The following is a 27,973-nucleotide window of genomic DNA, read 5'->3' on the forward strand; positions in this document are numbered from 1 at the left end:
TTATAAACATAAATAGCCTACTTTATTTGTAAAAAGAACAAGTTTTTTTTTGTTTTTGTTTTTTCAACAGAACTGAATATTGCCAATATGTAGGCTACTTATATATGTATAAGTAATATATTAAATAAAATGATAAGACTACGTGTAAATTAATCAAATATCTAACGTTAGGCCTACAATAAATCAATACATATAATAATATAAATATAAATGTATATAATAAATATTTTGGCAACTTTATGTATTTTGTATGAATTCTAAGTTGTATGCGAAGTAAAAAAACAAAACAAAACAAAAACAAAAAAACAACCTGAAGAGCCTCCTTGGTGTCATACGTAAAATATGCAAATACAAAGTGTGCTTTGTTCTCGGCGGCGAATGGCACGTTGCTCCAGGAGCAGGTAGACTCTGACTGTACACCTGCTTCCAGGTTTGAGTTGGACGATCGCAACAACCGAGACACACGACACCGCAGCATGCCAACGACATGCAGCGGAACATCTGCGACGACTGAAGTCCATGATACATTTCTTGCAAGACCAAATTTGTTAAACGCCTGGATCTCACATAACCCGGACTCACGGAACAGGATCTTCTCAGGTATGGATTTTGTAGGCTATATGAGAATGAGCATTTAAGAAGTCTTTTTCATATACTTAGTCTTAACTAAGATTTTTTCTCTTTGCTTAAAGTAAACTTTAATGTTTCTGTCAAGGTTCTCTATTAGCATCTGTATAATTTAAAGATTCTTTGTGGAACCTGAATTGCATCTCTAAGAAAATATTGCTTGTTGTTGTTTTTTTTTTTAAAGCCTAGCCAGTTGATCAATCTGACTATTATTATTCAAAAAGTGCTTTGAGAAATTAACTTTAACAAATGGATATAAAAGCCACTAAGTTTTACATCACCAGGTGAAAGACATGGCTCAAACACCCAAACAAGCGACGGCCAGTGAGCTCACACAGGACAACAGTCAATCCGTGGAAGACAAAGTGATCTCAGAAGAACAAGAGGTAAGATTGAAAATGCTGCATGCTTTTACTTATATTACATTGGTAGAAGTCACATGGCAGCACTATAGTAACTTAATCTTTATCGGATTGATATTGTACAGTTTGATGTACTTTGTCCTGCAAAAGATTACAGACACTGTATCATGATGAGATTACGCAAATGTCATTGATTGCTACAGTAAGTGTTGTGAGCGATTAATAAGCTCTTGGGCATGTGAAACGTGTTGTTCCTGGGAGCATGCACCTTTTATAGCATCTATTTCACAGAATCGCAAACAATATTTGACAACTTTATTTATTTATTGAATTGCTGTGATTTTCCCTCGCAGGGCCTGAAAGTCAGTGGGCAGGTCATAGCAGCTCCTCAGTCACCTGAAGCATTGGTTTACACTATTTATAAACAGAGGAGTGACGAGTTTCGGAAGTTATTCAAAGAGGTGCCTGAGTCTGAGAAACTAATAGCAGGTGAGACTGATAGACAGAGACAGAGGGGTAATACCCTAACCACAAACCATGCAAAAATATGCTATACTGAAAATGTTTTTTGGCAGAGCCACAATATTTGTATAACCATATTAGATGTTGTTTGAGTGATCCATTTTTTTCCCTAGACTACACCTGTGCTCTCCAGAAGGATATCTTGTTACAAGGCCGCATCTACCTTACAGAGAATTGTTTTTGTTTCTACAGTCATGTTTTTCGTGGTACAAAAGTGAGTTCCACAGGAAGATTATGTTATGTATTCAATGTACCTCTAATACATGCTATGCCTCCATCTATATACATATATACATAATAGCAATAATGAGCTACTTCAGTAGTAATTTCATTTATGGATTCCATTGCTCTGCTTTAACAAACCTAATAAACCAGATTTTATCTTAGATCACAGTAAATATGCAGGATATCATCTCAATATCACGAGAGAAGACAGCGAAATGGATACCAAATGCCATCCAGATCAGTACCGATTCAGAGAAGGTGAAGTTCAGAGATCAAAGGTTTTACATTCTTGCTTTTTCCTATTTATGCAGAGACATGTATAGGATTTTTTTTTACAGAATCTAAATATATATTGTCATTTCCCACAGTTTTTCTTCAGCTCATTTTCGGCAAGAGAGAAAAGTTTCTTGAGTATGTTTCGGCTTTGGCAGAATGTTCTAATGGAGAAGGTGATTTCTGTCTTTTTAACATTTCCCTTTTTAACCTCATTATCGTTGTTTTAGAATAGATTATTTAAATATTCTTTATATTTACATATCTTTTAAAGTATACCTGCTCGATGTAAATCACTGTACATTTTTACTCTACAACAGGTTACTCTGAAATATGATCTGAAATAGATATGTAATAAGAACGGTGATGCCAGAAGCAAAAAGCATATTCTCAAGAACCCCAGTTTTATAGTGTTTAGTTATTTGCTGACACAAACTATTTCTTTGTAGCTTAGGGTGGATACTAATGTGGCATATTAATACCATATGAGGAAAACAGACAGAATAATTCTCTATAGACCTATGGTCAGGGATATGCTTAAGTGTAAACAACCTAAATCTGTAGGGTACACTTCACATGGCAGCAAATAGATGTAGGCCTATAGTTCATTGACCCCATCGAGGCGTGGCTTTCTTCAACTGAAAACAGAAAATACTGTCTCTTTCCTTACATGCACAAGGAACTGCAGAGCTAAAACGACTGGAGAATTAGTATAGAGGTATGATAAACGAATAAAGCAGATATGCTGTTTAAGGCAATGTATAGTGCACCACTAGGCGGCGCAGTTGTTTCCTTTCGTGACTTCCTGATTTCAGTCGCGCGCTTGAAGCGCTCAGGTTACTGGCGTTCAGCAGGTAAGTGAAGAGACCGAGAGACTTTACCCACCGCACCGTCAAATTTTACGTATAGTTCAGAATATATTATACTCTGTGCTACTTCTTTAAACATGTCATGTAACTGTAAATGGCTTTTTAGAGCTTCATAAATACATAAAATGTATTCGCGTCAGTTTTTTGTGTTGTTAATGTGTCCGTGCCATACGGCCTTGAAACTATGTTGCTTTTCTTTGTGATTGTTAGGCCACTTTTTTTTAAAGCGACGCGAATGTTAGTGAACTTTATACTTGAAAAGTGTTTTTTTTCATATGGCTTTAATTTGAGTTTTTCAGCCACATTTTGTCGAGTAACTCTCGTCTGTGTCCGCTATATTGTCTATTTACATTTTAACCGCAGTTTTCGGTAATCTTCCATCGAAACGACTGCGAATAGAATATAAGGGATATTTATTACTAATATTTTGTACAAATATTGTGGAGCAGGCTAGGGCTGATTCCTGTACATTGGAACAGGAACTTAATAAGACTTCAGTGATTTTTTTTTTAAACGTGCGGACGGGAGAGGATGAAACATGTGAGTGTACATTGCTCAATGTAGCTTTCCTGTCTTGCAGAAACTGACCAAGTTGGAGCTGTTGCAGATGGTTAAGCAGCATTATGGCAATGACTTAGGATTGAGTCATAATGAAATGGAAAGCATTCAGTCATCAGCAGATACTGTCACACTTACCGTGCCCAGGTTGACTACAAACACGTACACACACCCAGTCACATCTTCACATTTCAACACTTGTTTGGACAATTGAGAGATCAGTTACTTGGTTTTAAAGTGCCATCTCTCTGTTGCAGTCTGAATATGCGTGGAGAGGATTACACGGGGAGGCCAGAAAGGCCCACATCGCTTCGTCTTCCCCAAGCGGAGCTGAATTCTTATGAGGCCAGCACACCACAGGGAGACGACACACAGTCTTCAGCTGGACTGCAAAGCACGCTCTCAGCAAATGGAGGGGTACATTGACAAATATAGTTTCTTTGGCAGATGGATTTTAACTTAAATTGTTTGTATACAGTGACTGGTAGGGTTGGGTGATATAATAAAGAAAAAAAACTCTCAATACATTTCAGTCTATACCCTAAAAAGTAGGTGACAATTTAGAATAAAAAAATATATGTATCAAATATCAAGTATTGTTAAGGGTATTCAACTGAATCACTGAGAATATATTGTCAGTATTCAGTATATCAATGGTCAACCTGTCAAATCTTTTATGCACTCTGCATTTGATTCGCTTATAAAGTACAATGTCTTTTAAGTAGAGTACATTAATGGCATGTTCAAAGTTTAAGGTGTTAAACTTGATATATGTATTAAACTCTCAACAGGACAACACTCTCAGTACCCCGTCCCATCACCGCAGTCCAAATCTGTCATTAAACCGCTCAGGGTCTGAACGAGTCTCTAAACGCTTCTCTCTCTCTCTGGATCTAAATGCCAATGAAGACCAGCTCTCTGATAACAGTGGATCTGACAGCCTGGAGGAGGGTGAGTTGTTTGTGTGTGTTTCTTGGTTGCGTCTCATTCCATGGCTGTGTTGATGCATTGTGTTGATGTCTTGTAGTGGAAGAACGTGAGACTGCGTCTCCAGTGTCTCCGGGAAGGCTGTTTGTGAACCGGGTGTTTCACATCAGTGCTGAGAAGATGTTTGACCTGCTTTTCACAGATTCTAATTTCATGCAGAGATTTATGGATATCAGGAAGATCATAGGTACATTTCTCTTTCCTTTTCCCTCTCTTATGATCGATCTACTTAAAGGGTTAGTTCACCCAAAAATAAATAATGTCATTAATAACTCACCCTCATGTCATTCCAAACCTGTAATATCTCCGTTCATCTTCGGAACACAGTTTAAGATGTTTTAGATTTAGTGCGAGAGCTTTCTGTCCCTCCATTGAAAATGTACGTATGGTATAGTGTCCATGTCCAGAAAGGTAAGAAAAACCTCATCAAAGTAGTCCATGTGACATCAGATGGTCAGGTTTTTGTCATTGTCTTCTCTTCCGGGTCTGTTGTGAGTGTGACTGCTGATGTATGAAGCTGCTGGAGTGTTTTCTGGTGCGCCCAATAACAAAGATAACACATCAGCAGCTTCACTGCAGTGTTGTGAACGCACTCACAACAGACCCGGAAGACAAGACAATGCTGAATAAAGTCATAATTTGTTATTTTTTGGACCAAAATGTATTTTCGATGCTTCAACAAATTCTAACTGACCCTCTGATGTCACATGGACTACTTTGATTATGTTTTTCTTACCTTTCTGAACCGTACACACAGTTTCAATGGTGAAAGCTCTTGCACTAAATCTAAAATATCTTAAAGTGTGTTCCGAAGATAAAATGAGGTCTTGCAGGTTTGCAATGACATGAGGGTGAGATATTAATGACATAATTTCATTTCTGGGAGAACTAACCCTTTAAGTCATTAATCCCATTCCCATATAGATGTGATTTGGTAAAAATAGTAGAACTTTTCATTTCAGCATGTAATAGACTTTGTTCCTTTAGAAATATTGTTATATTATTGCCAATTATTATTGTTTTTTGCCAGCGCTATTCATGTACTATTACAGTATTTATTAAAATGTTGAAAAATGTTAGTTTTTATTGATATTGTTTTTATTTTAACTTTGCTTTTGCAAATTTTTTATTTTTATCTTTAATTTATATTTATTTTCAATTATTGTCCAAGGCAGCATTTCTAAGTTTAAGTTTTTCTTCTTGATTTATTTTTTGATTTATTTGTTTTCGCTTACCTTAACCATGTCTTATAATGTTGTAGTTTTAGTTAAAAATACCAATACTGGTTTTTGCATTTATTGCTTTTCCAGACTGTTTATAGTAATGAAAGTGTATTACCCGACAGGTGTAAGCGCTACCTCTTGGCAAAGGGAGGCATCTGGTGGTATGAAAAGGACTTTGAACTACACCATCACCATTAATAACCCCCTGATTGGCAAGTTTTCCACTGCCACAGAAACCCAGGTTAGACTCACAACTGTAAGGCTTTGTTCCAAAAACTAGCGAATTGTGCCACTGTGCTGCTGTTTGCTACCTACGCAGGAGATTCAAAAGTTACTTGAGATTTGTGTGTCAGACAAATTGTAAAAAGTGTTGTACAAACTTATTGAAAGGCTGTTTCATTGGTTGGACTGTCAGCTAACATGCAGTATTTGGTTACGTCAAATTTATATTTAGAGACTTAGCAGGAAGGAGCTGCGGTTGTGGATCACAGGTTTCTGTGAATTCTGAGAGATGATGATTATTTGATTTATTTATTTGATTATTTTTGTAATATTTGCACCTGTTGTGGCCACTTTTATCTTTCAAATCTGACAAATCACTGTGTCCCGTCTAGTTGTCTGTGGTTTGTCAGTTGTTTTTGTGTGAAATTAAATCCATAAAACAATAAAGTAGTTTGGCAGAACTATTTTAACTGAACTGAACACATACTTTCTGGCCTTTCAGCTCTTAGTCTCTGATGCAAAGAATAGTTAAAAATGTGTAAAAAACAATTTGGCATTACACCGCTTTCGTTTCAATTTATATTATACAACAAATGTCATTTTTAACAAATGACTGAAGGTGTGCTGCAATTACAAATTCAGCTTCATCCAGTTATTTGATCTGATTGTGACTGTTTGAGCTAATTGCACTTTAAGTTGATGAAATCAATTAGATGAAATAATCATGTTTTTAAGGAGTAATGACCTGCTTGATGACTGTGGCTACATTCATACAATGAATGTGTAAGATTGATTCTCAAATTGTCCTGTACAAACAGCAGTGTACAGATTCATAGCCTTATTTAATGCCTGTAAACATTGCTAGTAAATATTTAGACTTTGTCTGGTGTCAAAGACTTTTATATCTGGTTATGGTTATAGATATAAACATTAAAGGTAGTCAATTTGTCCAAAATTTAAAGGAGACTTTGAATTTCATTTTCAACTAAACTGAACAGAACTATATTTAGGTTTTCCAAACAGGACTGACATCTGTATTGTGCTGCTGTGTAAATTCATCCTGTGTGTGTATATGAAATATTTTCAGATTTCTGTTCTTTGTGTATTTTAGACACTATTTAAAGAGTCGAGGGAGGGTCAGTACTACATGATAGATGCAGAGGTCTACACACATGATGTACCTTACCATGACTACTTCTACACTCAGAATCGCTACTGTATCATCCGCAACTCCAAGCACAAGTGCAGACTCAGGTGAGTGATATCCTGATATCTGTACGTCTAACTGCTTTTATTTTGAGTATAGCACTGAAGTTTCTTGATGTAAGAGCCATTTAGTAAATAGTTGAACTCATGATTGCTCTGTGCAGGATTTACACTGATGTCAAATACAAAAAGCAACCATGGGGTCTTGTTAAATCCTTTATCACAAAAAACTCCTGGAGTGGCATAGAAGACTACTTCAGACACCTTGGTTGGTATAATGCATTTATTTTACTTTCCCTAGCCCTCTGTTTTCCCTTTTTAATTATTTAGCTCTAACTTGTAGATTGTGCCCATTTTCTAGATGACTGCATGTCACTAATTATATTATGTCACTAATTATATCTAAGTGTTTCTTGTTTCACTTCATAGGGTTCACAGGGTTATTATAGTTAGGCTATATATAGAATACAAATAAAACCATAAAACAGTTGTTGATAAAATATAATGAACCAAAAATAAAAACATTTGTGTTACTTCTAGTTCCCAAGTCAACATTTCCAATTTTTTATTTAGTTTAACTTGATGTACTACAATAATTAAAGCTAAAACTGAAATATATATCACTACAAATCAAAACGGAACAATGAATTAAAACACTTCAAAACAAGATAACAATATAAAGCTATAGTCCAAAACTAATATTGATAAATTAAAATGAGCAGAACCTCAGATTGTGGTGCCCCTATTTTAATTTTTTTTTTTTTTTAAATGACTGGAAAAAGAAAGCTGGCTAATAGCTTCTCTGCCATGGGATGTTGGAGTAGGGAATTAAAAGAGTAATGAACATTAGTCACCTGTTCAGATTGTCTGGGAAGGGCTATTATCAGAATGGATGTGTCCGTTTCCTATTGGTGAAATGCATCAGTTATATCCATTGCCTGCAAGGCCATTTAATTTCTAAACTACATGGGTGCCAGAAACCAGATCCCTAATCGATCCACTGACGTTAAAATAACCACTCAGGGCTCACAAATTCATGCATTTTTAATGATCTTCATCTCACAATGCACATTCCAGAGGCAGAGCTGCTAGAAGAGGAGGCAGAGTTGACTCAAGGAAGCGGAGATACTGGAAAGACGGGTGGTTTGCGCAGGAGGCGAAGAACTTACAGTCGCACCCTACAGGATCAAATGAAGCCAGGGAAGCAGTACAGCGCAGACTTGGATCAGCAGAGAGCCGGCACCATGGGTATAAATATATGTATAGTTTTAATCTCTGAATCCAGTATATCTGCTAGTGGCCTTAAAATACTGATTAAACCACCGGAAATTGTTTTCATGCCAATAAGATGTTTATTTTGTGGCCTATGCTTTTTAATATTTAAGCAAACATTAAAGACATTTGTGTATTAAACTTATACCAATTAGACTTAATGTTTCATGTTACATTATAGGTGCCATGGATCTAAAGAACACACAACACAGATGGAACGTCACTTCGATTGTGTTTGGGATGAGCTTAATGTAAGGCTTCGTTCACACTATAAGGCCTGTTTCACACCTCATACACACAGTAAGCCGTATGTAAGCTTGGATCTCTGACATTGACAGTGTTTCAGCTGTGTAACAGAACCACAAAAGATTCTAGAATACTAAATTGAGTTTTTTCTCTAATTACAACCTAAAATCATAAAATGGTTTTTAGTTGTTAGTTACTATTGATTTGCAATGAGGAAGGTAAGCACATTTTCATTCAGATGTTAAACAATCTACACTGAACAGAATTGACTGCGAATTTTAGCAATGCACAATTTAAAGCATCTGGTTTCAGTCAGATTTACTGAATTGAAAGTGTTGTTTGTTTGGAACCTAGAATCCCATATACGTTCACTGTATATTCCATACGTTGCTATTTTGCAAAAGATTGCATTGATAAATGGGTTAACAGTGCATGTTTTCTATATTTTCTCCTGTGTTCAGTGTGCTGCAGTGGCAAAAATGTAAAACTTGCTGTGTACATGGTTGCCAAAATAAATATGTGCAGCCATGATGATTTAGAATTACCTAAAAACCTAATGTGCTTATGAATGTCACATTGTTTTGCCTCTCAGACTTTTTGTTCTGGTGGTTTTGAACTTGGGACTGTTCTATAAACTTTGGGCCATGGAAGATATTGCTCACCGTATGTACCTGAACACCAAGCACAGAATGAAAGAGAGAGCAGAGTCCAGGTAAAGGCTCTTTCACATTGTAAATTTAGTTGATTTTTATGAACAAAACTGACTTAATGTTTTTTTTTTAGTTTGGCACCTGACCTAGGGACTAGACAGGGTATGCCACACAGAGGTCGAGAAGAAGCTCATTTACTAAGGGCAGTACTGCAGGACTCCATTAACCTTCTAGAACAGGTATGTTTGGGTGTTCTACTTAACACACTCTGCAATGACATGTAAATGCAAAACAAACTCTGGTTGTTCTCCATTACACATCAATAGATGATCCTTCCTGTCTAATTTGGCAGTTCTTGAACTGAAAAAAGTTAAGACTAACTTATGTTGTTAGTCAAAACTATAGCTACATAGGGTATCTCGATTGGCTGAGAAGTCTCTTATGTGATTGTTTGTTTTTCCTGGTTCCTTCTCCACAGCTACGCAGTTCTCTTGTGGTGCTTCAACAGACCTTTCAGGTCTACAACAGATCCTCCTCTCAGCTTTAAATGGCATTGAGTTTGGTGACCTACAACACAAGGGCTTTCTTCCCATAAGACCTCTCCTCACTGAGGAGGGTTGCCATAGGTACCGTCACTCCAGGGCAGGCTCGTAGCCATGTTCATCATCTCTCTGGGCGTTTTTGTTATGGTTGGATGCTTTTTTTTTTTCAGTGCTGTTTTTGTCTTGGAGGAGAACTTTGCACTAGTACACTCAATTTTATGAGTTTCCTCTTGGATTTACTAACTTGACCTTGGAACTGAAGGAGAGAAGCAACACTGCATTTTCTCATTTTTCAAAACTAATAATATTGCTGAAGTTAAACTTTAAAGTAACAACAGTGTAGCATCTTGAAGCACATGTCCTGGAATGCTTGATGCTAATTTGATGGACAGATTTTTTTTCTGGACTGCAACAGAAGCCTTATAAAACTAAAAAGTCTCAGATGTAATGGATTCAGTGCAGTTGCACAGGGTCTTCAGTTTAATTATGAAGGGGGCAATGCAGGCCCATTGCCTTTTAGCTCACTTTAAAGCTCTGCCTAACATTTAGTCATGTGGCCTTATTTGCCTTGATTTAGATAATGTTCTTGTCTTAAGATACCTCTAAGAACTTGTAAATGATTCACCTTAAAACCTTATTAAAGCAGGGATCACTAATGACAAATGATTATGCTTATTGATTCTAGAATGCTTGTAGGTTTTGAATGTTTATCAGGTTTTTAATAATGTCTAATAGTACAGGTTTGTGTGAAGAAGATAAAAATCTGATGTTTACTGTAAAGGATGAGTGGTGATGTTGGATGTTTTAAATTGTTTACACTCTTGGTCTTTGAAATACCACTTTTCAAATTTTTGGGACTGTATTGTCACTTTGAACTAAATTTGTGACACATTCATGTAAATTATGTACAATGGGAAAAGTGTGGTAATTTATCAAATAATGTTTAATCCTCAAGCATTTAATTATTTAGCATAAAAATATGTAAGAGGTGGATGTGTAATAATAGATGTCTATTTTTTGTTATTGAAAATATTCAGTTTTTTTTTTATTTTTCTTTGGAACCTATTAAATAATAAAAATGAAAAATTACAATTACTGGGGGAAAAATGTTAAAGTTTTTAGGTTTTCGAAGGCTGCAGACTGACATACAGAGCTGGATTTGGGCTGAAAACCAGTCAGTATCTGGTGTGACCACCATCTGAGGATGGCTGTGCGAAGTTGCTGGATATTAGCAGGAACTGGAACACACTGTGGTATATGCCAATCCAAAGCATCCCAAACATGATCAATGGGTGATATGTCTGGTGAGTATGCTAGCCATGCAAGAACTGGGAGGTTTTCAGCTTCCAGGGATTGTGTACTGATCCTTGCAACATGGGATGATGGCTGTAGATGAATGGCCCAACAATGGGTCTCAGGATCTCGTCACGGTATCTCTGTGCATTCAAAATGATATCAAATGCACCTGTGTTCATTGTCCATAACATACGTCTGCCATTACTATAACCAGGTAGGATCAAAAATAATCAAAGACTTCTGTTTTCCTGTCCCAAACCTGTCTTAAGGAATGCCAAATGGCCCTTTTGTTACTCAAGGCATTGAAGTGCTGATATCGATCAAGGCCTGTAGGCCAACATGTGTATACACTGGGGGTCTTCTAATTGTCACATCTTTTGCCCAGTGGGTGAAGCTGTAATCTGCTGATTGGTCACTTTGAAAGTCTCACATTTGGTTTTTAATCACATGGTCAAGGAAGGGATAAAAGAAGACTGTAACTCTTGCTCTTTGCTGACTCTTTCCTTTGCTGGAGCTTTCTTATCAGGGCTCTGCCCTTTGCCCTCTCTCCATCTCCCCCTCTCTCTTTCTCTCTCAGGTAATATTTTATGTACATGTTGGCAGAGGCGTCATGCCCATTCAAAGTGATTTTGACAATTAGAAACAACACAAAGTGCAGTATGAAATATTCATTTCATAATGTAAAGTGCTTCAGTGATTTTAATTGGAGTTTTTGAGAGTGCCTGAACTAGACTGAGCTAGACTGGATGAAAATGTTCTTTGATAATGTAAATGTTCTTTACTCTCTGTAAAATTAAATTGTTAAAATAAGTAACAAAATATTGTTATTAAAATTTATATTAAATGCTAATTCATTTGAATTAAAAATATTTTATGGCATAATATGGCACACAGTGCTATCGTAGCTGCTGTCACAACAACCATGACTTTTACCCCCATACCCCCCCCACACAAAAAAATGTGCCCCCTCAAAAATCATGAATGACACCCTTGCATGTTGTGTACAATTAAATGTTTTACCATCCTTCATCTATTTTGTAACCAATTCAAGTGCAAGTGTAAACATAAATTATTGTTATTAAACCATTTCAATTACTAACTAGTCTTGATTCCATATTAACTTTGAAATGCTACCTATCACAATACAATATAGTTACTTAATAGTAACAATATCCCACATATTTAGCTATTGTAACTGCCCTTATTTCCGTCATTGGTATAGGTGGCATTGGGTGGTAACATACTACAAAATGTACAGGTTATACCATCGTGCTGATAACGTTTCTTTAGTCCTTTGGCAATCCTACAGCCTGAACCAATAGGGAAACCACCCTTACAACTCCACTACCACCATTGGCAACTTTATCCACAACATTGACATTAGCAAACCTCTCACCCACACGATGCCATACACGCTGTCTGCCATCTGCCCTGTACAGTGAAAACCGGGATTCATCTGTGAAGATTGATCATCTCGGCAAAGGAGAAGTGCTCACTAACACAGATTTAGACAGATTTGTGAACAATATTTGACAGAAATAGGCCTTCTGTGTACATAGAACAAGTCTTAGAACTTTGTGTTCAGCTCATGAAGAATGAGGGGAAAAACAAAAGTGTTGCGATTATAATTTTGTTCAGTGTATATACATACATACATACCCAAGGTCTCGGGTTCAATTCCTAGTGAATGCATGAACCGATAAAATGTAGGACTATCTTGTATGCAGTGTATATTGCTTTGGATAAAAGCATCTGACACGGAAATAAAATAAGTTTAATGTTTTTAATATTTTATTTCAGGTCATTTTTCTTTTATTTTAAGTTATGAAAATGTATTTTTATGCTTTTATAATTTATGCATGTAAAATAATATCCCAGTCTCAAATGCACAGGCGTGGATGTATTAATAATATACTTTAAAACTGATTCCTACACCATTTAACATAATGTGACTAGTATTTGCAAACTATAAACCATAGACACCACATATAGATGAAATATTTCCAGATGGTGCATCATCAGGGATGTATTATGTATGGGATATTCTAGGATCTGCCAGATGCATGAGCAATACAGTAAACAGTGTATATTTTTGTCTACCCATTAGACAGCCACATAAATCTAACAAATGTACAGTCTGGTTTCCTCACATCCATTTTATCGGCTGATTTCCATCATGATGAAGAGATCCCATCAAACACTAGATCAGGATCTTTTGTGCTGTTGCGAGTACATCGATTGCTATGACTGTGAGGACTTGGATGAGGCTTGTGACAGGTAAGCACTTTTGGAGTCATAGATTACTGCTTAAATGATGAATATGATTGTATTTGTTATTTTGCAGATGGATGAGGAAGAAGCCTCAAAATCCAGACTCCAGATCTCAGGTTATGGCCACGTTCAATCTGGAGCCAGACAAGCTGATATATCAGCTTCTTATCCTGCTTCCTGTTTTTTTTTGTACATTGCATCTTTGCACTACCTGCTGGGTATTTTAGTGCTAACAGCAGTGCCCATCTTGGTCCTTTGGTACTACTATTTCACTCACCGAAAGAAAGGATGCATGTTATTCTTCCTCTCACTCTTCTCCCTCTTCTACATGTTCTACCTCTTCATCACCGGAGTCGTTCCTCGAGGTGAATCATCTTCAATTGGCCGGTGTGACAGTGGGTGTTGCTCTTACGGTATTTTTCCTCATAATCACTTAGAGGGGTCCGGGCTACGTCAGGCCTTGTCCGACTGACACTCATAGTACAGTGACCTATCACAAACTGACATAGTTGCAAACGGGTGAATCTGGGACAGCGCAGCAGAGTGTTCAGAGGAGGAACTGGTGCGCAGTGTGCAAAGTGGTGCAGCCCCCAAGAGTGGGACACTGCAGGATCTGTGGAGTCTGCATCCTGTGTCTGGACCACCACTGTGTCTGGTGGGTTCATCTAAAAAGCGCTGCCTATTTATGAAGGTCTCAGTCATTATTATGTCAATATTATGTTTGGATCATATTTCACTCAAAAATGTTTTGGATTGTGAAATATTTTCATGAAATTTGTACACAAAAAAATAAAATAAAATAAAATATATATATATATATATATATATATATATATATATATATATATATATATATATATATATATATATATATATATATATATATATATGTGTGTGTGTGTGTGTGTGTAAATACATACACAAAGGTTTGTATTTAAGAAATATGTATTATGGATTAATATGCAGTCCTCAAACATTTTTGTGTTCAGTGCAGCTGTAAAATGTCTTGTTCTTCATGTAAACGTGTGTACTGGAGCCAGTGAAGTGATCTCCCCCTCTGCATTCTTCTTACTCTGTGTAAGTGATATGTGAAAATGATCTCCAGGTCTCAGTTCAGTGTCTTGTTTGTCATTTTGGTTTGCTTTAAGATCAACAGCTGTGTGGGGCAGGCCAATCACCGCAGTTTCCCTCTGACACTTGTTTTCTTTCTGCTGACATCGCTGTAAGGGATCAGTTTGGTTCTCCGAAGTGTGTGTTCCAACCAGAATGTAATGACTGCTCTGTTTTACTGTCCTGATGTCTACAACCATTTCAGGTTTGGATCCAAATACACAAACTCACAGAAATGCTTTCTGTTGCATTTAATTCAGTTAATTCTGACCCTCTTTTCAGAACACCTCTGTTCCTTCCAGTTCATTAGATATTCATGGAAAAAGTCACTTTGCTGCTTTAAATGCACTATATTTGCACCATATCAGTTTTCAACGGAACTGCTGAAGGTTAAAAGAACACACTAAACAAAAATGTGTCTTTCCCAAACACAAAGTCCTTCCCAAAACTTATACCGCTGGTTAAAGAAAACAAAATTTGCAGAGAATGTACTCACCCTCAGGCTGTCCGAGATGTATATGAGTTTGTTTCTTCATTGGAACAGTTTTGGAGAAATTTTGCATTACATTACTCGTTCACCTGGATCCTCTGCAGTGAATGGGTGCTGTCAGAGAAGAGTCCAAACAACTGATTAAAAGCATCAGAATAATCCATGAATAATCAGTATGACTCCAGTCCATCAGTCAACATCTTTTAAAGCAAAAAGCTGAATGGTAGTACTAAACACATTTTTGGTTACATTATTCCTTTAAGACAGAATTTGCGGGCAGCAGTGAACTATTTTAGTATTATTTATATATGATTATTTTTTCATTATATTTGAATTACACACACGTTTGTTTTTGTGAAAAGTGGGGACATCCCATAGGCGTAATGGGTTTTATACTGTACAAACTGTATATTATATGGCCCTACACCTAACCCTAACCCTCACAGGAAACTTTGTGCATTTTTACTTTCTCAAAAAAACTAATTCTGTATTGTTTAAGCATTTTGAAAAATGGGGACATGGGTTATGTCCTCATAAGTCACCCTCTCCTTGTAATACCTGTGTCATACCCATGTCATAATAAGTTGTGTTCTGATATGATATTCACACACACACACACAGACACTTACTTTATACCAACTACTTTTCAATTACAACTACTTGTACAGCCCATACATCTGGCTTTGCAAGTGGACAGATGGGCCCAGAAACCCCCCTCTTGCTCTGCCTGCAGACCCCATTTAGATAAGACACATCTTGCCCATTACTCTAAGGTAAATCCAGGCATTTCCTGTCTACACAACTGTTAGCCAGACATTATCTCTTGTTTGCAGTTCCTACCTGAGTTTGTTTTCCTTGTTCAAAGGTAAAACTTGTTTATACTGTGTGTGTGTAAAATTAAGATGAAAGTTTTGATCCGCAAGTTCACACAGCTGCAGTGTGACTGTTTTAGTATTTAGAGTATTAATAATATAACATGTAATATTAATAAAATCAACCTATTTGTGTCCTTCTCTTTGTTCATCATTTCTGCTCTGTGTTTCACCTGTGCCTTGTACAGCTGTATTGTGACTGGAGGACTGACCATGAGCAAGGCTTCAGAGCCATCAAGTCATAAACCATCAGATCTGGTGTAGAAATTCAGCTCTCAGTCTCTGCTGATGGAAAACAACCAAACTGGTCTTTCAAGTGAACTATATAACACAGTGAAGTATAATGTTGTGCTACTTAATCCCTTCAACATCCATTCCAGAGTCAGTTTTATGGCTCTATACATTGTGCTCAAGGTCTCATCAAGTCAGTTGAGTTGTGTGGATCACTAGATGGCAGTGTTGTAGTGTGTTGCATCTTTACCAGTGACTTTTAAGTACACTATTACTCAGGTACCAGCTTGGCATTACAAATATTATGTAAAGTTCGCACTAAATATATTTTTTTAGGATTAATTTTAAGAATTCATAATAATGAATAAGTATCATAAATATAATAATACAATTTTCTTGTTATATATATTATTAATTAAAAAAAATGTTTTTAGTCATTTCAATTATAGGGAACCGTGTGTAACTTGCATTTACAATTAGAGGAAAACAAATTAACAAATATCACCCATTTTTTGGTTTACATTCACTGTTAGTTGGCTCTTTTATAGATTTTACTGGCTAATATTTGTTCTCTCAGCTCCAACATTCGTCTTAGTGCCTTTTTGGAACATCAGAAGTGATGCAACAATGCATATATCCAGACAGCACACAGCTTTAAAACTGTCATCTCGATATGAATGTTTTATGTTGAGCTTCATGTTTGTTATTTGAGGTTTTTGTGCCAGTGTGTATTTTCTTTTCTTGTGTTTCAGCTGGGGATAAATCTGTGGCATGTACCATCCAGCTATGTTTTGATGTGCAGGAATTAGTGCAGTTTTTTTAATCAAAGTTGATTTCCTTTCATTAAATGCTTTCAAAAGAAACAGATAAAGAAGCACTTCAGAATCCGGATGTTTCCTTGTCTCATTTGATATCGGTTTATAATGTAATGCATTCCATTCTATAAGTTGTTCAATTAAACTGTTCCACGGAGAAATAAACAAGCGTTAAATTATTAAACACGGCGGCTCATGTTTTCACTGTCATGTGATGATGTCATGTAAAGCCTGTGTGTGCAGTTAAAGAGGATTCCCGAAGTGCCACGGGGAATCGATAAGGGAGGAGCGGAAGTCAGGCAAAATCTCTGTCACTTTACGTCTGAGCTGTTTCCTGCAGGCCTCTCTTTCTTTCTCTTCTCTCTCTTCTCGCAAGACAACAGGAAGACGTCTCCTGTCATTTAAACACTTCACAGCTAGCTCTCCTACAAAGCCCCAGAGAGCCAAGGTCAGAGCAAACATAGTTTAATTTTTCTAAATACTGAAAATACTAAATAATCCGTACTTTTTACATATGCAATACATACTTTTCTACTATCCACTTTAGAAAGGGCATTTTGGGTTCACTATTGTGCAATAAAATTGTCACTTTGAAAGACGTGTTAACCTGATGTTGTTCTCCTCTGCCCACAGCTCATTGTCCCAGGCTGTGATTGGCTCTTCTGTAGCGTGATCCAGCAGAGCCATGAATAACTTCCTCTGGGTCCGTGTCCTGTGAAACCGCTCTGCACGTGCTTCCAGTATAAAGCGCAGATCTTTTAACTGGTAAGTATTGAAATCAAACGTAGACAATTGCTCATAACTAAAGATATGGGTTTATTAACCCTCTATGGTACACATTATGTTCTAACCATTAAATATATTTTTAAGTAAGTTTTTATTACATGAAATAGCTTCAATTATACAAATCCAAAAAGATTTTGTGAAAATTTTGTTTGGGGGCGTACCACTATGGAAAATGGCCAAAAAAGTAGTTTTCTATTAAATTATAATTATCTTTTCTATTTAAATTGACATTTCTTTTAGATATTGATAGATTGTTATACTTGGAACTCGTGCAAACCAAAAGTAGGTAGGTTCCTATCATTTAACCTTCAAAATGGTACTTAAAAGTATTATTATAGTGCTTGCAAACGAACAAAAAAATGTGTTTTTGTACCATATATGGATATCGAATTCATCAACTTTTTATTGTTTTACATCCACAAAGTTTCCAACAACAAAAACAAATATTTTTGAAAGTATTTTATACAAGTTAAGTAAATGTATGGTAGCTTGGAACATGCACTAATACCATGTAGAACTTGAAAACATAAAATACAGGTATTACGATAGGCGGCTCCCTGAAGTAAAGTGAAAAGTGAAAGTTGTGACATTTGCCAAGTTTGGTAATCCATACTTGGAATTGGTGCTCTGCATTTAACCCATCCAAGTGCACACACGCAGCAGTGAGAAGTGAACACACCATGAACACACACCCGGAGCAGTGGGCAGCTATATCCAGCGCCCAGGGAGCAAATGGGGGTTCAGTGCCTTGCTCAAGGGCACTTCAGTCATGGTTATTGAGGGTGGAAGAGAGTGCTGTTCATTTACAAACTCCCACCTACAACTCCTGCCAACACAGAGACTCAAACTGGTGACCTCTGGGTAACTAGTCCAACACTCTGACCATTAGGCCACAGCTGGCCCTTTATTTGATTATTTGAGGTATCAGTGTGGGTTTTCCCCTGTCCATCCATGTGCACCCGTCTCAATCCAACTCATGTCAAATTTCATGACATCCCATGAAACTGCAAAAAGCAGTTCCTTTCAGCTGTGATGCAAAGGTGCAAGTCACATTTGCTGCACTTCATGCAGAGGATCCCCCTGCAACCAGGGTATTTGCACTTCCCTTTCTTCTCCATGACAGGCCAACTCTGCACACTTCCTATTGCCCTTTCCATAAAATATAGCTGTATTCATTTTCTGAAAAGAAGACATAATTTTGTTATTTATACATAAATACAACTATACTACAATAAACACTTCAAATCATTAAATAACTGTGATAATTTTATTCATGCTACTATCTATAAAAAATCCCAATGGGGAAACACATTACTGCAATTCCACTGTGGTACAGTGTTGCCATATGGCAACGCACCTATTTTTCCATAGTGGTACAGAGTTGCCATATGGCAACCTTGATATTTTCTTAATTTACTGTAAAACTATGTTAGACAAAATTGATTTATGAATTAAAATATCTAATTTACTTACCAAAGATTTTGCAAAAAAATCCCCCTTGAGAAAAGACGTTTAGAAATTAGGTTAATAGAGCAATTTCTGGAGCACTTCATCAGGTGTCTTCTGTGTGAGGTTGACCATGGGAAAAGGAGTTTTGGGAGGACATTCAGTTGTCATGTGACTTAAAAACAGCACATCATTGGCTACCTTAAGGCCTACCCTTTTAATTCCCATAGTGTGATATATCGCAGTTTTTTCAGTATAACAAAATATGAAAAAACAAAAATTTAACTACAGAAAGTGTAGTGTAGTCTAATCATTCAGTTTTCTACCAGTCTCTGTTTGCGTGTGTGTGTGTGTGGCATTTTCCAGCTACACACACCCCTCTGAAGTAAGATCCGGTGATACAGCTGGTTGGCACAGGCCTCTCTCTCTGCGTGGGCCTCATCCACGGACTGAAGCCAGGAGCAGCAGCAGCATCTCTGCAGAGCCAGTGTGTAATGATCCACCACTCTCTGGAGGACACAGAAAATGCAAAAGCATCCGGACATAAATAACTGTCTGCTTTAATTAAGTCCGTTATCATCCAATACACTCCCATGGTTTTTATGGATTGAAATGTTTCCCCTGCTGACTTCCTTTTTATACCGTAGAAATATTATAGACATACATGCTAGTTTTGCAACTAATTGGACCTTAAAGTTTCTGCTTTCATGCATGCGATCAATATTTAAACAACAATGCAAATTCTAAATTCAGTGCCATTCCGTTTCTGTCTTTGTGTCTCTGTTCTTGTCAATCTCTCCCTCTCAATCACTCCATCTCCCTCCTGAATCTCAGATATCCACTCTTTGTTAATTTATTTTTCGAAAACAGGTGGTTAGCCAGGTGGAAACGCAACAGTATATTGTAAACATCATTACAATTTGGGGAATGGACCAAGAGTTAATGCAAGGCAACAGCTGGTCTTCCTGTGTGTGTGTGTGAGCTGCCCATAACTCTTTGGATGAATAATTGAGAGTGTGAATGTTTGCCTGGAAAGCAGGTGAATAGCCTGCATTGTTACTGTAGGCCATGTGAGTGTGTGTGTGTGTGTATTTGCAGTAGCTCTTACCTGTGTGTTGACATGGCTTTGCTCCAGCAGGCGTTTCTATGTTGCCAGGCCTTGGTGCAGTAACAGGGTTCTGTAGTGCTGGGCCGCCAGCTTTGACAGTTCATGTTCCCGTTCCTTTTCAGAATGAGCTTTATTGCCAGGTATGTTTACACATACGAGGAATTTGTTTTCGTGACAGAAGCTCCACAGTACAACAGAATGACAGCGACAGAACATAAAACACATAATAAAAGAATAAAAAATACAAATATGTAGACAGTGAATGACAATATACAAATGACAATTGTAGGCAGGTATATTACAAAGTGAAGTTATGTATGTACATATATATTGTGTGCAAAATTTAAGTGTATACTAAGTATGTGTGTTAGATAAATAAAGTGTGTGTGTATATAAATATAAAGTGTAGTGTGTTCGCCATTATTGTCAGCTGTTCATAAGATGGATTGCCTGAGGGAAGAAACTGGTCCTGTGTCTGGTCGTTCTAGTGCTCAGTGCTCTGTAGCGTCGACCAGATGGCAACAGTTCAAAGAGGGAGTGTGCTGGATGTGAGGGGTCCAGAGTGATTTTGACAGCCCTTTTTCTCACTCTGGATAAGTACAGTTCTTGAATAGATGGGAGAGTTGAACCGATGATTCGCTCACAATTCGCTGATTTTCGACACACAAACACACACACAGTTGCTTAAAATTTGTTTGCAATTTGGCTGTGTGCATTAACATGATGAATACATTAAGTAGTCTTAAATTCATTTGCACAGTGCTACATTGTTGCCAGCTGCAAGTTATTCTGAGTGGTTTTTAGTATACTGCTAATCAGTTAGAGCGTTCTGGGTGGTTTCACACTGGCATTCTGCAATTGCTACCTTAAAGAGCTATTTCATTATGGAAACCTGTTTCCAACACAAAAAAATTTAATTGTTTTACCTCACAATTCGACTTGACCTTTTTTCTCAGAACTGTGAGAAACAGTGATTTGTGTGATAAACACACAACTGCAAGATACAAACTTAAACTAAAAAGTTTATCTCTCACATTTCAGACTTTTCTTATCAGAATTACAAAACTGTGAGATATGAACTGAGAATTGCAAGAATAAAATCTGAATTTTGTGATAAAATGTTGCAATTACCTTTTTTATTTTTCTATTCTGTGGTGAAAATGGGCTTCCATAATTTCTGCCTGATTTAACTCATAATAATGTGTCTTGTTGGTATAAATTAGTGTATTTAGATTGATTCAGTGATGTTAAAGAATATTTGAAACTTGAATAAAACCAGTTAATTTAACATTTTCAATTTACCATTTTTTTCCTAGATAGGCTTGGGTTTATTTTCACCCATTTCATCATCTGAGAAAGCTGAAAATCATTCAAACGGGCTAAGAATCATAATTACAATTACTTCAAAAAGTAAACAGATCCCTCTCCTCAAAAAGCACCATGATTTGATTATTTGAGGTATCACTCATGTCTGTAGCATAACCAATTAATGAAACATTAATAGTAACATAATCCAATGATTATCCCATGATAATGTGTTTGATCATACACCTTTCTCTGCTGCCTCTTCTCTTCCTTCTTCCTCTCTACCTCCTTTTGTTTCTCCTCTTCCTCAGCTCTGAGTCTTTCTTCCAGAGCTGCCTTCATTTGAGCCTACAGAACAAAAAAGGAGAGACTTGTTTCATCATATTCACGTTTCTATGCTTGAAGAGAGGCAAGTCTTAATAGTTTCTCCTCCTGCTTCTATCTCTCTCCTGCGCTCGGCACGCTGCCGTGCTCGTTACTCCATTGCTGAAAGAAACATAAAGAAGGAAAGTGAGAGACAGAGTTGGTGGGTGATCGAGGCATCAGTGAAGGTCCAGATTAAAGGGTCACTGTGAAATTCTGCAGCATTTCTTCTGATCTTTAATGTGTTGCTTGCATTTGTATTCAAGGTGGAGTATTGTATCTCACCAACTGAGTGATTTTTCTCAAAAACTCATTGTCATTTGTTTCACTGATTAAGTCATGCATTGCAACAAGGATCAGGAATTTACCATGGCTTGAGACAAAAATGCTATACCAAAAGTGACAAAAATATTCTCTGTATTTATTATTATATTTATTTAAAATATGGGGGAAAATGCCCTGTATGTAGACCATGCCCTAGTTTTTAAATACATAATATTTTATTCTATTATGAATATTTAACTAGTTATCGGTTTACATATACATATTAACTAATTTAATATAGTGTATTAGAAGGGGGAAATTAAAAAAATAAGTTCTGAAAAGCTCACCAATGTAAACTTCAAGTATGAGAAAATTAATTACTAATTATTACAAAATAATAATAAAAAAAAAGACATTCAATAAGAACTTCGTCAGAAACGTTTTCAGTAAGAAACAACTTTTCTTACTACTTTTTAAAATGTATTTATTATTGCAGTAACATTTAATTTAAAAATCGCTCATATACAGTGTTTTATGGGGAAAAAATTATATAGTTTTGAAACTACGAACTGACCAATGCAAAGCAAAATTAAATAAAAATAAATATATATATTCAAGAAAAATCCACTTTTCTTGTTAATTTGTAATAATTTATTAATTATTGTATTGTTAACTTAAAAATAATCAATGGTATCTTCAATTTAAATGAATGAGGTGGAAAAACACAATCACCATTTACAACGTTACGTGTGGAAACATTTGGATCAGATCTGAGCAGGACGAAAGCTTGTCAGTTTATCATTGTGGGAAAAATCTCATTGGTCATTGCCAAGGCCAGGACAGTCCACTTCAGAAATTGAACGATAATATCAAAAATAGTGGATGTCATTGATGAGTCGGCAGGGCCTTTAACTCAGCAGGATGTTGACTCATGAGGGCTGTTAAAAACCACCCACAACCATGTGCACAAACTCCCTCAGATACTCAAAAAAAACCTGATAATTGAAAAAATATGACTATGTAATCAGGAACAATGAAGCTCAAGGTTTAACACGTGGAAGAGCCATTGTGCGGCTTTGGTATTGTTGAGGGTTACTTTACATAGAGTTGCACAAGTGGATTATGAGTGTATAGAGATAGTGTGCTCAATGCATTCGGTATCAGAGAGGATTTAAAACTAGGGCATAGCCATGCAATTAATTTTCCATGCTTGGAACGACCGCAGTGACAGTTTCCCAACTGCTCGATTGTGTATGTGTATGACTGACCTTGTACTCTAGGATGGGGAAGAGCTGCACGATGCAGAGATGCTTTTTTGGTTGGTGTGACTGCTGGCGTTTTCCCCCGAGGCACTCTTTGTTCTGGGATTGTAAGGAGAATGAATCTCTTAGTGAAATTGTGACTAATAACAAGCATTGTGTTTCCACGAGCACACACGGATAGAACAGCTGTGGGAAGTAAAATCTAGAGGGATTACACTGAGTACATGAAATATTGCACTCTGGTGCCTATGGTGACAGATTTCTTGTATTTATTCAGTTTTCTTCATTTGAAGAAACTCTAAAGGAACATCAGGGTCATATTTCACCTCATATTCGAAAGGAAAAAATATATTATATTTTGCATAAATAAAATATACCTATTTTGAAACCATTCATATATATTTTTTTAATTGTGGCTTTATTTTAATGCCATTTTAAGTTTAAATACTTAAATATCATTCTCATCAAAGTAATAAATAAAAGTACACACTATACAATAAAAATAATGATATTAAATCCTGCATATAACACTACTATTCTGGGGTTGGTAAGATTTATTTAAGTCTTTAACATTTAAATGTCCCTACTGTCACTTCTTATCAATTTAACGCATCCTTGCTGAATAAAAGTGTTAATTTCTTACTGTAACATTAACATTGAATAAGTATATATATATATATATATATATATATATATATATATATATATATATATATATATATATATATATATATATATATATATATATATATATACAGTGGGGCTCGAAAGTTTGGGCACCCCTTGCAGCATCTGTGAAAATACGAGTAATTTTCAAAAAATAAGAGAGATCATACTAAATGCATGTTATATTTTATTAAGTACTGTCCTGAGTAAGATATTGTACATAAAAGATATTAACATTTAGTCCACATGACAAAAAAATTGCTGAAATTATTAAAATAACCCCACTCAAAAGTTTGGGAACCCTTGGTTCTTAATACTGTGTTCTGTTACCTGATGATCCTCAACTGTCTTTCTGTTTTGTGATGGTTGTGCATGAGTCCCTTGTTTGTTCTGAACAGTTAAACTGAGCAGCGTTCTTCAGAAAAATCTTTAAGGTCCTGCAGATTCTTCAGTTTTCCAGCATCTTTGCATATTTGAACCCTTTCCAGCAGTGACTTTATGATTTTGAGATACAACTTATCACACTGAGGACATTTGAGGGACTCAAAAGATTCATTAACTGATGCTCCAGAAGGAAACAAGATGCATTAAGAGCTGGGGGGTGAAAACTTTATATATATACATATATATATATATATATATATATATATATATATATATATATATATATATATATATATATATATATATATATATATATATATATATATATATATATATATATATATATATAGTTACATTTGAAAATTATAACTAAGTGTATATCATAGTAGTATTTATTTTACTGAATTTAATTTATGCTAATTTTAATAAAAATATATATATTTTCATTTATTATTCAATTGAATAATTTTAAATATTTAAAAACATTTTGTCTAGACAGAATTATTAAACTAAAGAGAAAGAATTTGTAGCATTTCATCAGTAGAAATTAGTATGGGAGTCTGATTGCCTATATGCAATCCTATATGTTGGCTGATGTTTTCTGTAGGACTGAGTGATTTAGGTGGATTAGTAACTGGTGGAGATTTTTCTGCTCCAAGTTTCCCAGAAGCTGCCGCATTGATCAAAACTGCCATTTTACATCGGGTTTCTTGTTGTTTTTGGAGAAGCTCCTTTGAATGATGTTCAACTTGACATCACACATGCCAATCACTGAGGCAGCGTCTCGAAAGCCTCCCGCGGTCACTCTCCACTGCGTCTGTGGGAAAGACAGATATGGCTTGAAACCAGCCTGACGGCCTAGTTGAAATAAACTCTTTAATTAACCTTTAATTAAGCAATTAACATGCTCTTTAAGTCTAGTCGTTAAGAGCTTTGCTTTTCTTTCAAATGTTTATCAGGCTGTTTAAGCCCTATGTTGACAGGGACAAGTTTTATAAATTGAGCTCTCCTGCCTGTGCTCCTGTCTCAGCTCCTCCTCAGTCCTTTCAGCTTCTTTTTTCTCTTCTGGACCAGAGCAGAGCCCACCATGAATGCCACGCTCTCAGCTGCCTCCTCCAATCACACAGCACCGCTGCCTTACTCATCCACATACTTCTTTCCAATATCACTGAGTACCATGCCCTAAAATGCCTGTGCATGCACTAAAATATGTATGCAACCAGTCAAAAATAGCAGTTTATTGCATTCAGTATAATAAAACTATAATGTTTTCTAACTTGCAAATCGAGAAGGTGAACTTTGGAAGTTGAAGATCTTTGATCTGTTGCTTTTGTGTGAAATTGTGATGTTTTGGAATGAGAGAGTTTTCAGTGGCTCTTTGTTTCTGAAGCCTTTCCCTCTCCCTGTTCAAGACTGAAATTAAAAAATGTCACGCAATCATCTCTTCAAAAATCTGAATGCCATTTGAATTAGAAAATTATATAATTGCCCTAAAAAGTATCTGGACACTTCAACCACAATTAAAAATGTATTCATGTGACTGCATTGAATGAGAAAATATCAAACCAAGTGACATTTATTAAAAGAAAAAAAAATCCTTTTAAATAAATATGGGCATCAAGCACGGAGAAATGTTCACTGAGGAATTAATTTGAGGAGATCTGACTTCATACAGTACATTCACAAAAAATTAGTTTGTGAGCGGTAAATGCCAAGTGAAGTTTTGAGAAAAGGTTTAGCATCCTTTGTTTGCAGATACCTCTGGTACTTCGATAGTCATACATTTTTAATTGTGGCTAGAGTGCCCAAATACTCTTATGGTTGTTGTACGTTTCGTGCAAGCTGCTCCACGCTCCTCTTCTCCTCCATCTCTCTGCGTAGGTGAATCATCTCCTGCTGGATCAGTTCTTCCTGTCTGCATGCCTCCTGCCTCTTCTTTCGCTGCTTCTCCTTTTCCAGTTGCCATGCCTCCTCTCACACCTCCATTAGCGTTTCCTTCTCTTTACGCAGTTTCTCACGCTCTGCATCTCTGCGCATCAGTTCTCCTTTACCTGGTGGTGACGCACCTCCATGGTAATGCTAGGGTCCCTCCATCTCTTCTTATTCTGGTCAGAGTCTACTTCAAGGTCCTCCTCTATCCCAAAGTCCAACACCTCGGTTTCCATCAGGTCCTGGATGAAATTGTGCACTACAGAGTTCTCCTCTTCCTGTGCTAATTGAAAGTACATGTCTAATGAAAACCAGAGAAAGTCCAGATTAGATCAGAGTTGTTAATGCTAACTAAAACACTAAAAGCGAATAAATTATTATTAATTAATTAATCATTATTAATTATAATTTCTGGTTCATCCATTCACTAAGAATTGACTGAGCTGTGTAATTGGGGCTGTGGAATACTGATAAAAACCTACACATGCATTAAGTGCTGAATATTAATAAGTTAAAGATTACCTTCACTGTACGCTTCATCGTGATCCTGTAGCTGCTCTACGGTCTTCAGAACCATACTTTTTTTTCTACCACATGGTTTTTTGATGGGAAAGACCTCAGCTACAGCAAACTCTAGCCTTCTCCACCCTGTGAGAAGAATTATGATAAGAAAATTATACATAATAGATAAACACAGACTCTGCATCCCTATATATAGGGATACAATTAAGCGCAGTGTTAACATACATATGCATTAATTTTCTGCATGACATTAATTAACACTGCTTTAAGTCTCATTCAGCTGCACCTGCAATATGAGATATGGATTCAGCTCTGCTCATTGTTTCAATTCAAAAATAGACTGAGACCTCAAAATTTATTCCTGGCGTCCCTACAGACATAAGCTGATCATTGGGTTAAACCAAGAGCTTTCCAATTTGGTTGATGTTTGAAGTTCACATAAACTGATGTGAATTAGTCACACTGACCACATACATCTTATCCCTGGATAAACATCCCGTTACATACACTGAAGGGGTTTTCATAGCACATTTGAGCTAAATCCTTCTGCTGAGCCACAAATCTATACATTACTAATAACCAATGTGAATGACTAAAGATAACCTGAATGAGAAATTTATTTAGATTAATACATCTGGCTGAATATTGTAAAAAAAAAAAAAAAAAAAAAGGAAAAAGAAACAAGGAAAAACACTATTACGAAGCTAATTCTTTGAAGAACTGAGTGAGAAAATAGGAAACAGGGTTTACTCGCCTTATTACTGTCTGATGTTTTAGTCTTTATGGTTTTCCAGAGAAAAATATCCAGTCTGTGAATGGGATATGCCATTGTCACTTGTACATGGGCATGCATTTGAATTGTAAGTTAATATAATATGTTGTGTATGCAGCAGCAGTATACAGTATAGGTTATACTAAATTGTTATGCCGAACATCCTACTGGCTCTTGTGTGTGGCCATAGTTGACCTTAAAAGATTAGTTCACCCAAAAAAGAAAATTATCTCATTAATGACTCACCCTCATGTCATTCCAAACCCGTAATACCTCCGTTCATCTTCGTTCATCACA

General features: G+C 36.3%; 1 protein-coding gene, 1 long non-coding RNA gene and 2 pseudogenes across 2 annotated transcripts; 3 read left to right on the forward strand and 1 right to left on the reverse strand.

Annotated features, from left to right (window-relative positions):
• Window positions 1–434: 434 nt before the first annotated feature.
• Window positions 435–10,876, forward strand: LOC127946527 (protein Aster-C). The gene is made up of 18 exons (XM_052543158.1): window positions 435–600; window positions 912–1,013; window positions 1,343–1,478; window positions 1,625–1,725; window positions 1,899–1,994; window positions 2,105–2,185; window positions 3,459–3,583; window positions 3,694–3,853; window positions 4,228–4,387; window positions 4,464–4,610; window positions 5,769–5,887; window positions 6,980–7,122; window positions 7,239–7,342; window positions 8,152–8,322; window positions 8,528–8,597; window positions 9,185–9,304; window positions 9,376–9,481; window positions 9,721–10,876. The coding sequence occupies exons 2-18, from the start codon at window positions 921–923 to the stop codon at window positions 9,787–9,789; spliced, it is 2,001 nt and encodes a 666-aa protein (XP_052399118.1). The 5' UTR covers window positions 435–600; window positions 912–920; the 3' UTR covers window positions 9,790–10,876.
• A 2,380-nt stretch (window positions 10,877–13,256) lies between these two features.
• On the forward strand, window positions 13,257–16,087 carry LOC127946105 (palmitoyltransferase ZDHHC23-B-like; annotated as a pseudogene).
• Window positions 16,088–16,895: 808 nt separating this feature from the next.
• On the forward strand, window positions 16,896–20,323 carry LOC127946506 (uncharacterized). Its single transcript, XR_008151105.1, has 3 exons — window positions 16,896–17,317; window positions 17,503–17,634; window positions 19,468–20,323. It is a non-coding gene; the product is annotated as an uncharacterized LOC127946506 (long non-coding RNA).
• Window positions 20,324–21,706: 1,383 nt separating this feature from the next.
• On the reverse strand, window positions 21,707–27,959 carry LOC127946106 (coiled-coil domain-containing protein 191-like; annotated as a pseudogene).
• Between the last annotated feature and the right edge of the window lie 14 nt (window positions 27,960–27,973).

The sequence above is a fragment of the Carassius gibelio genome, chromosome A24, assembly GCF_023724105.1.
Source record: "Carassius gibelio isolate Cgi1373 ecotype wild population from Czech Republic chromosome A24, carGib1.2-hapl.c, whole genome shotgun sequence".
NCBI classification, from domain to species: domain Eukaryota; kingdom Metazoa; phylum Chordata; class Actinopteri; order Cypriniformes; family Cyprinidae; genus Carassius; species Carassius gibelio.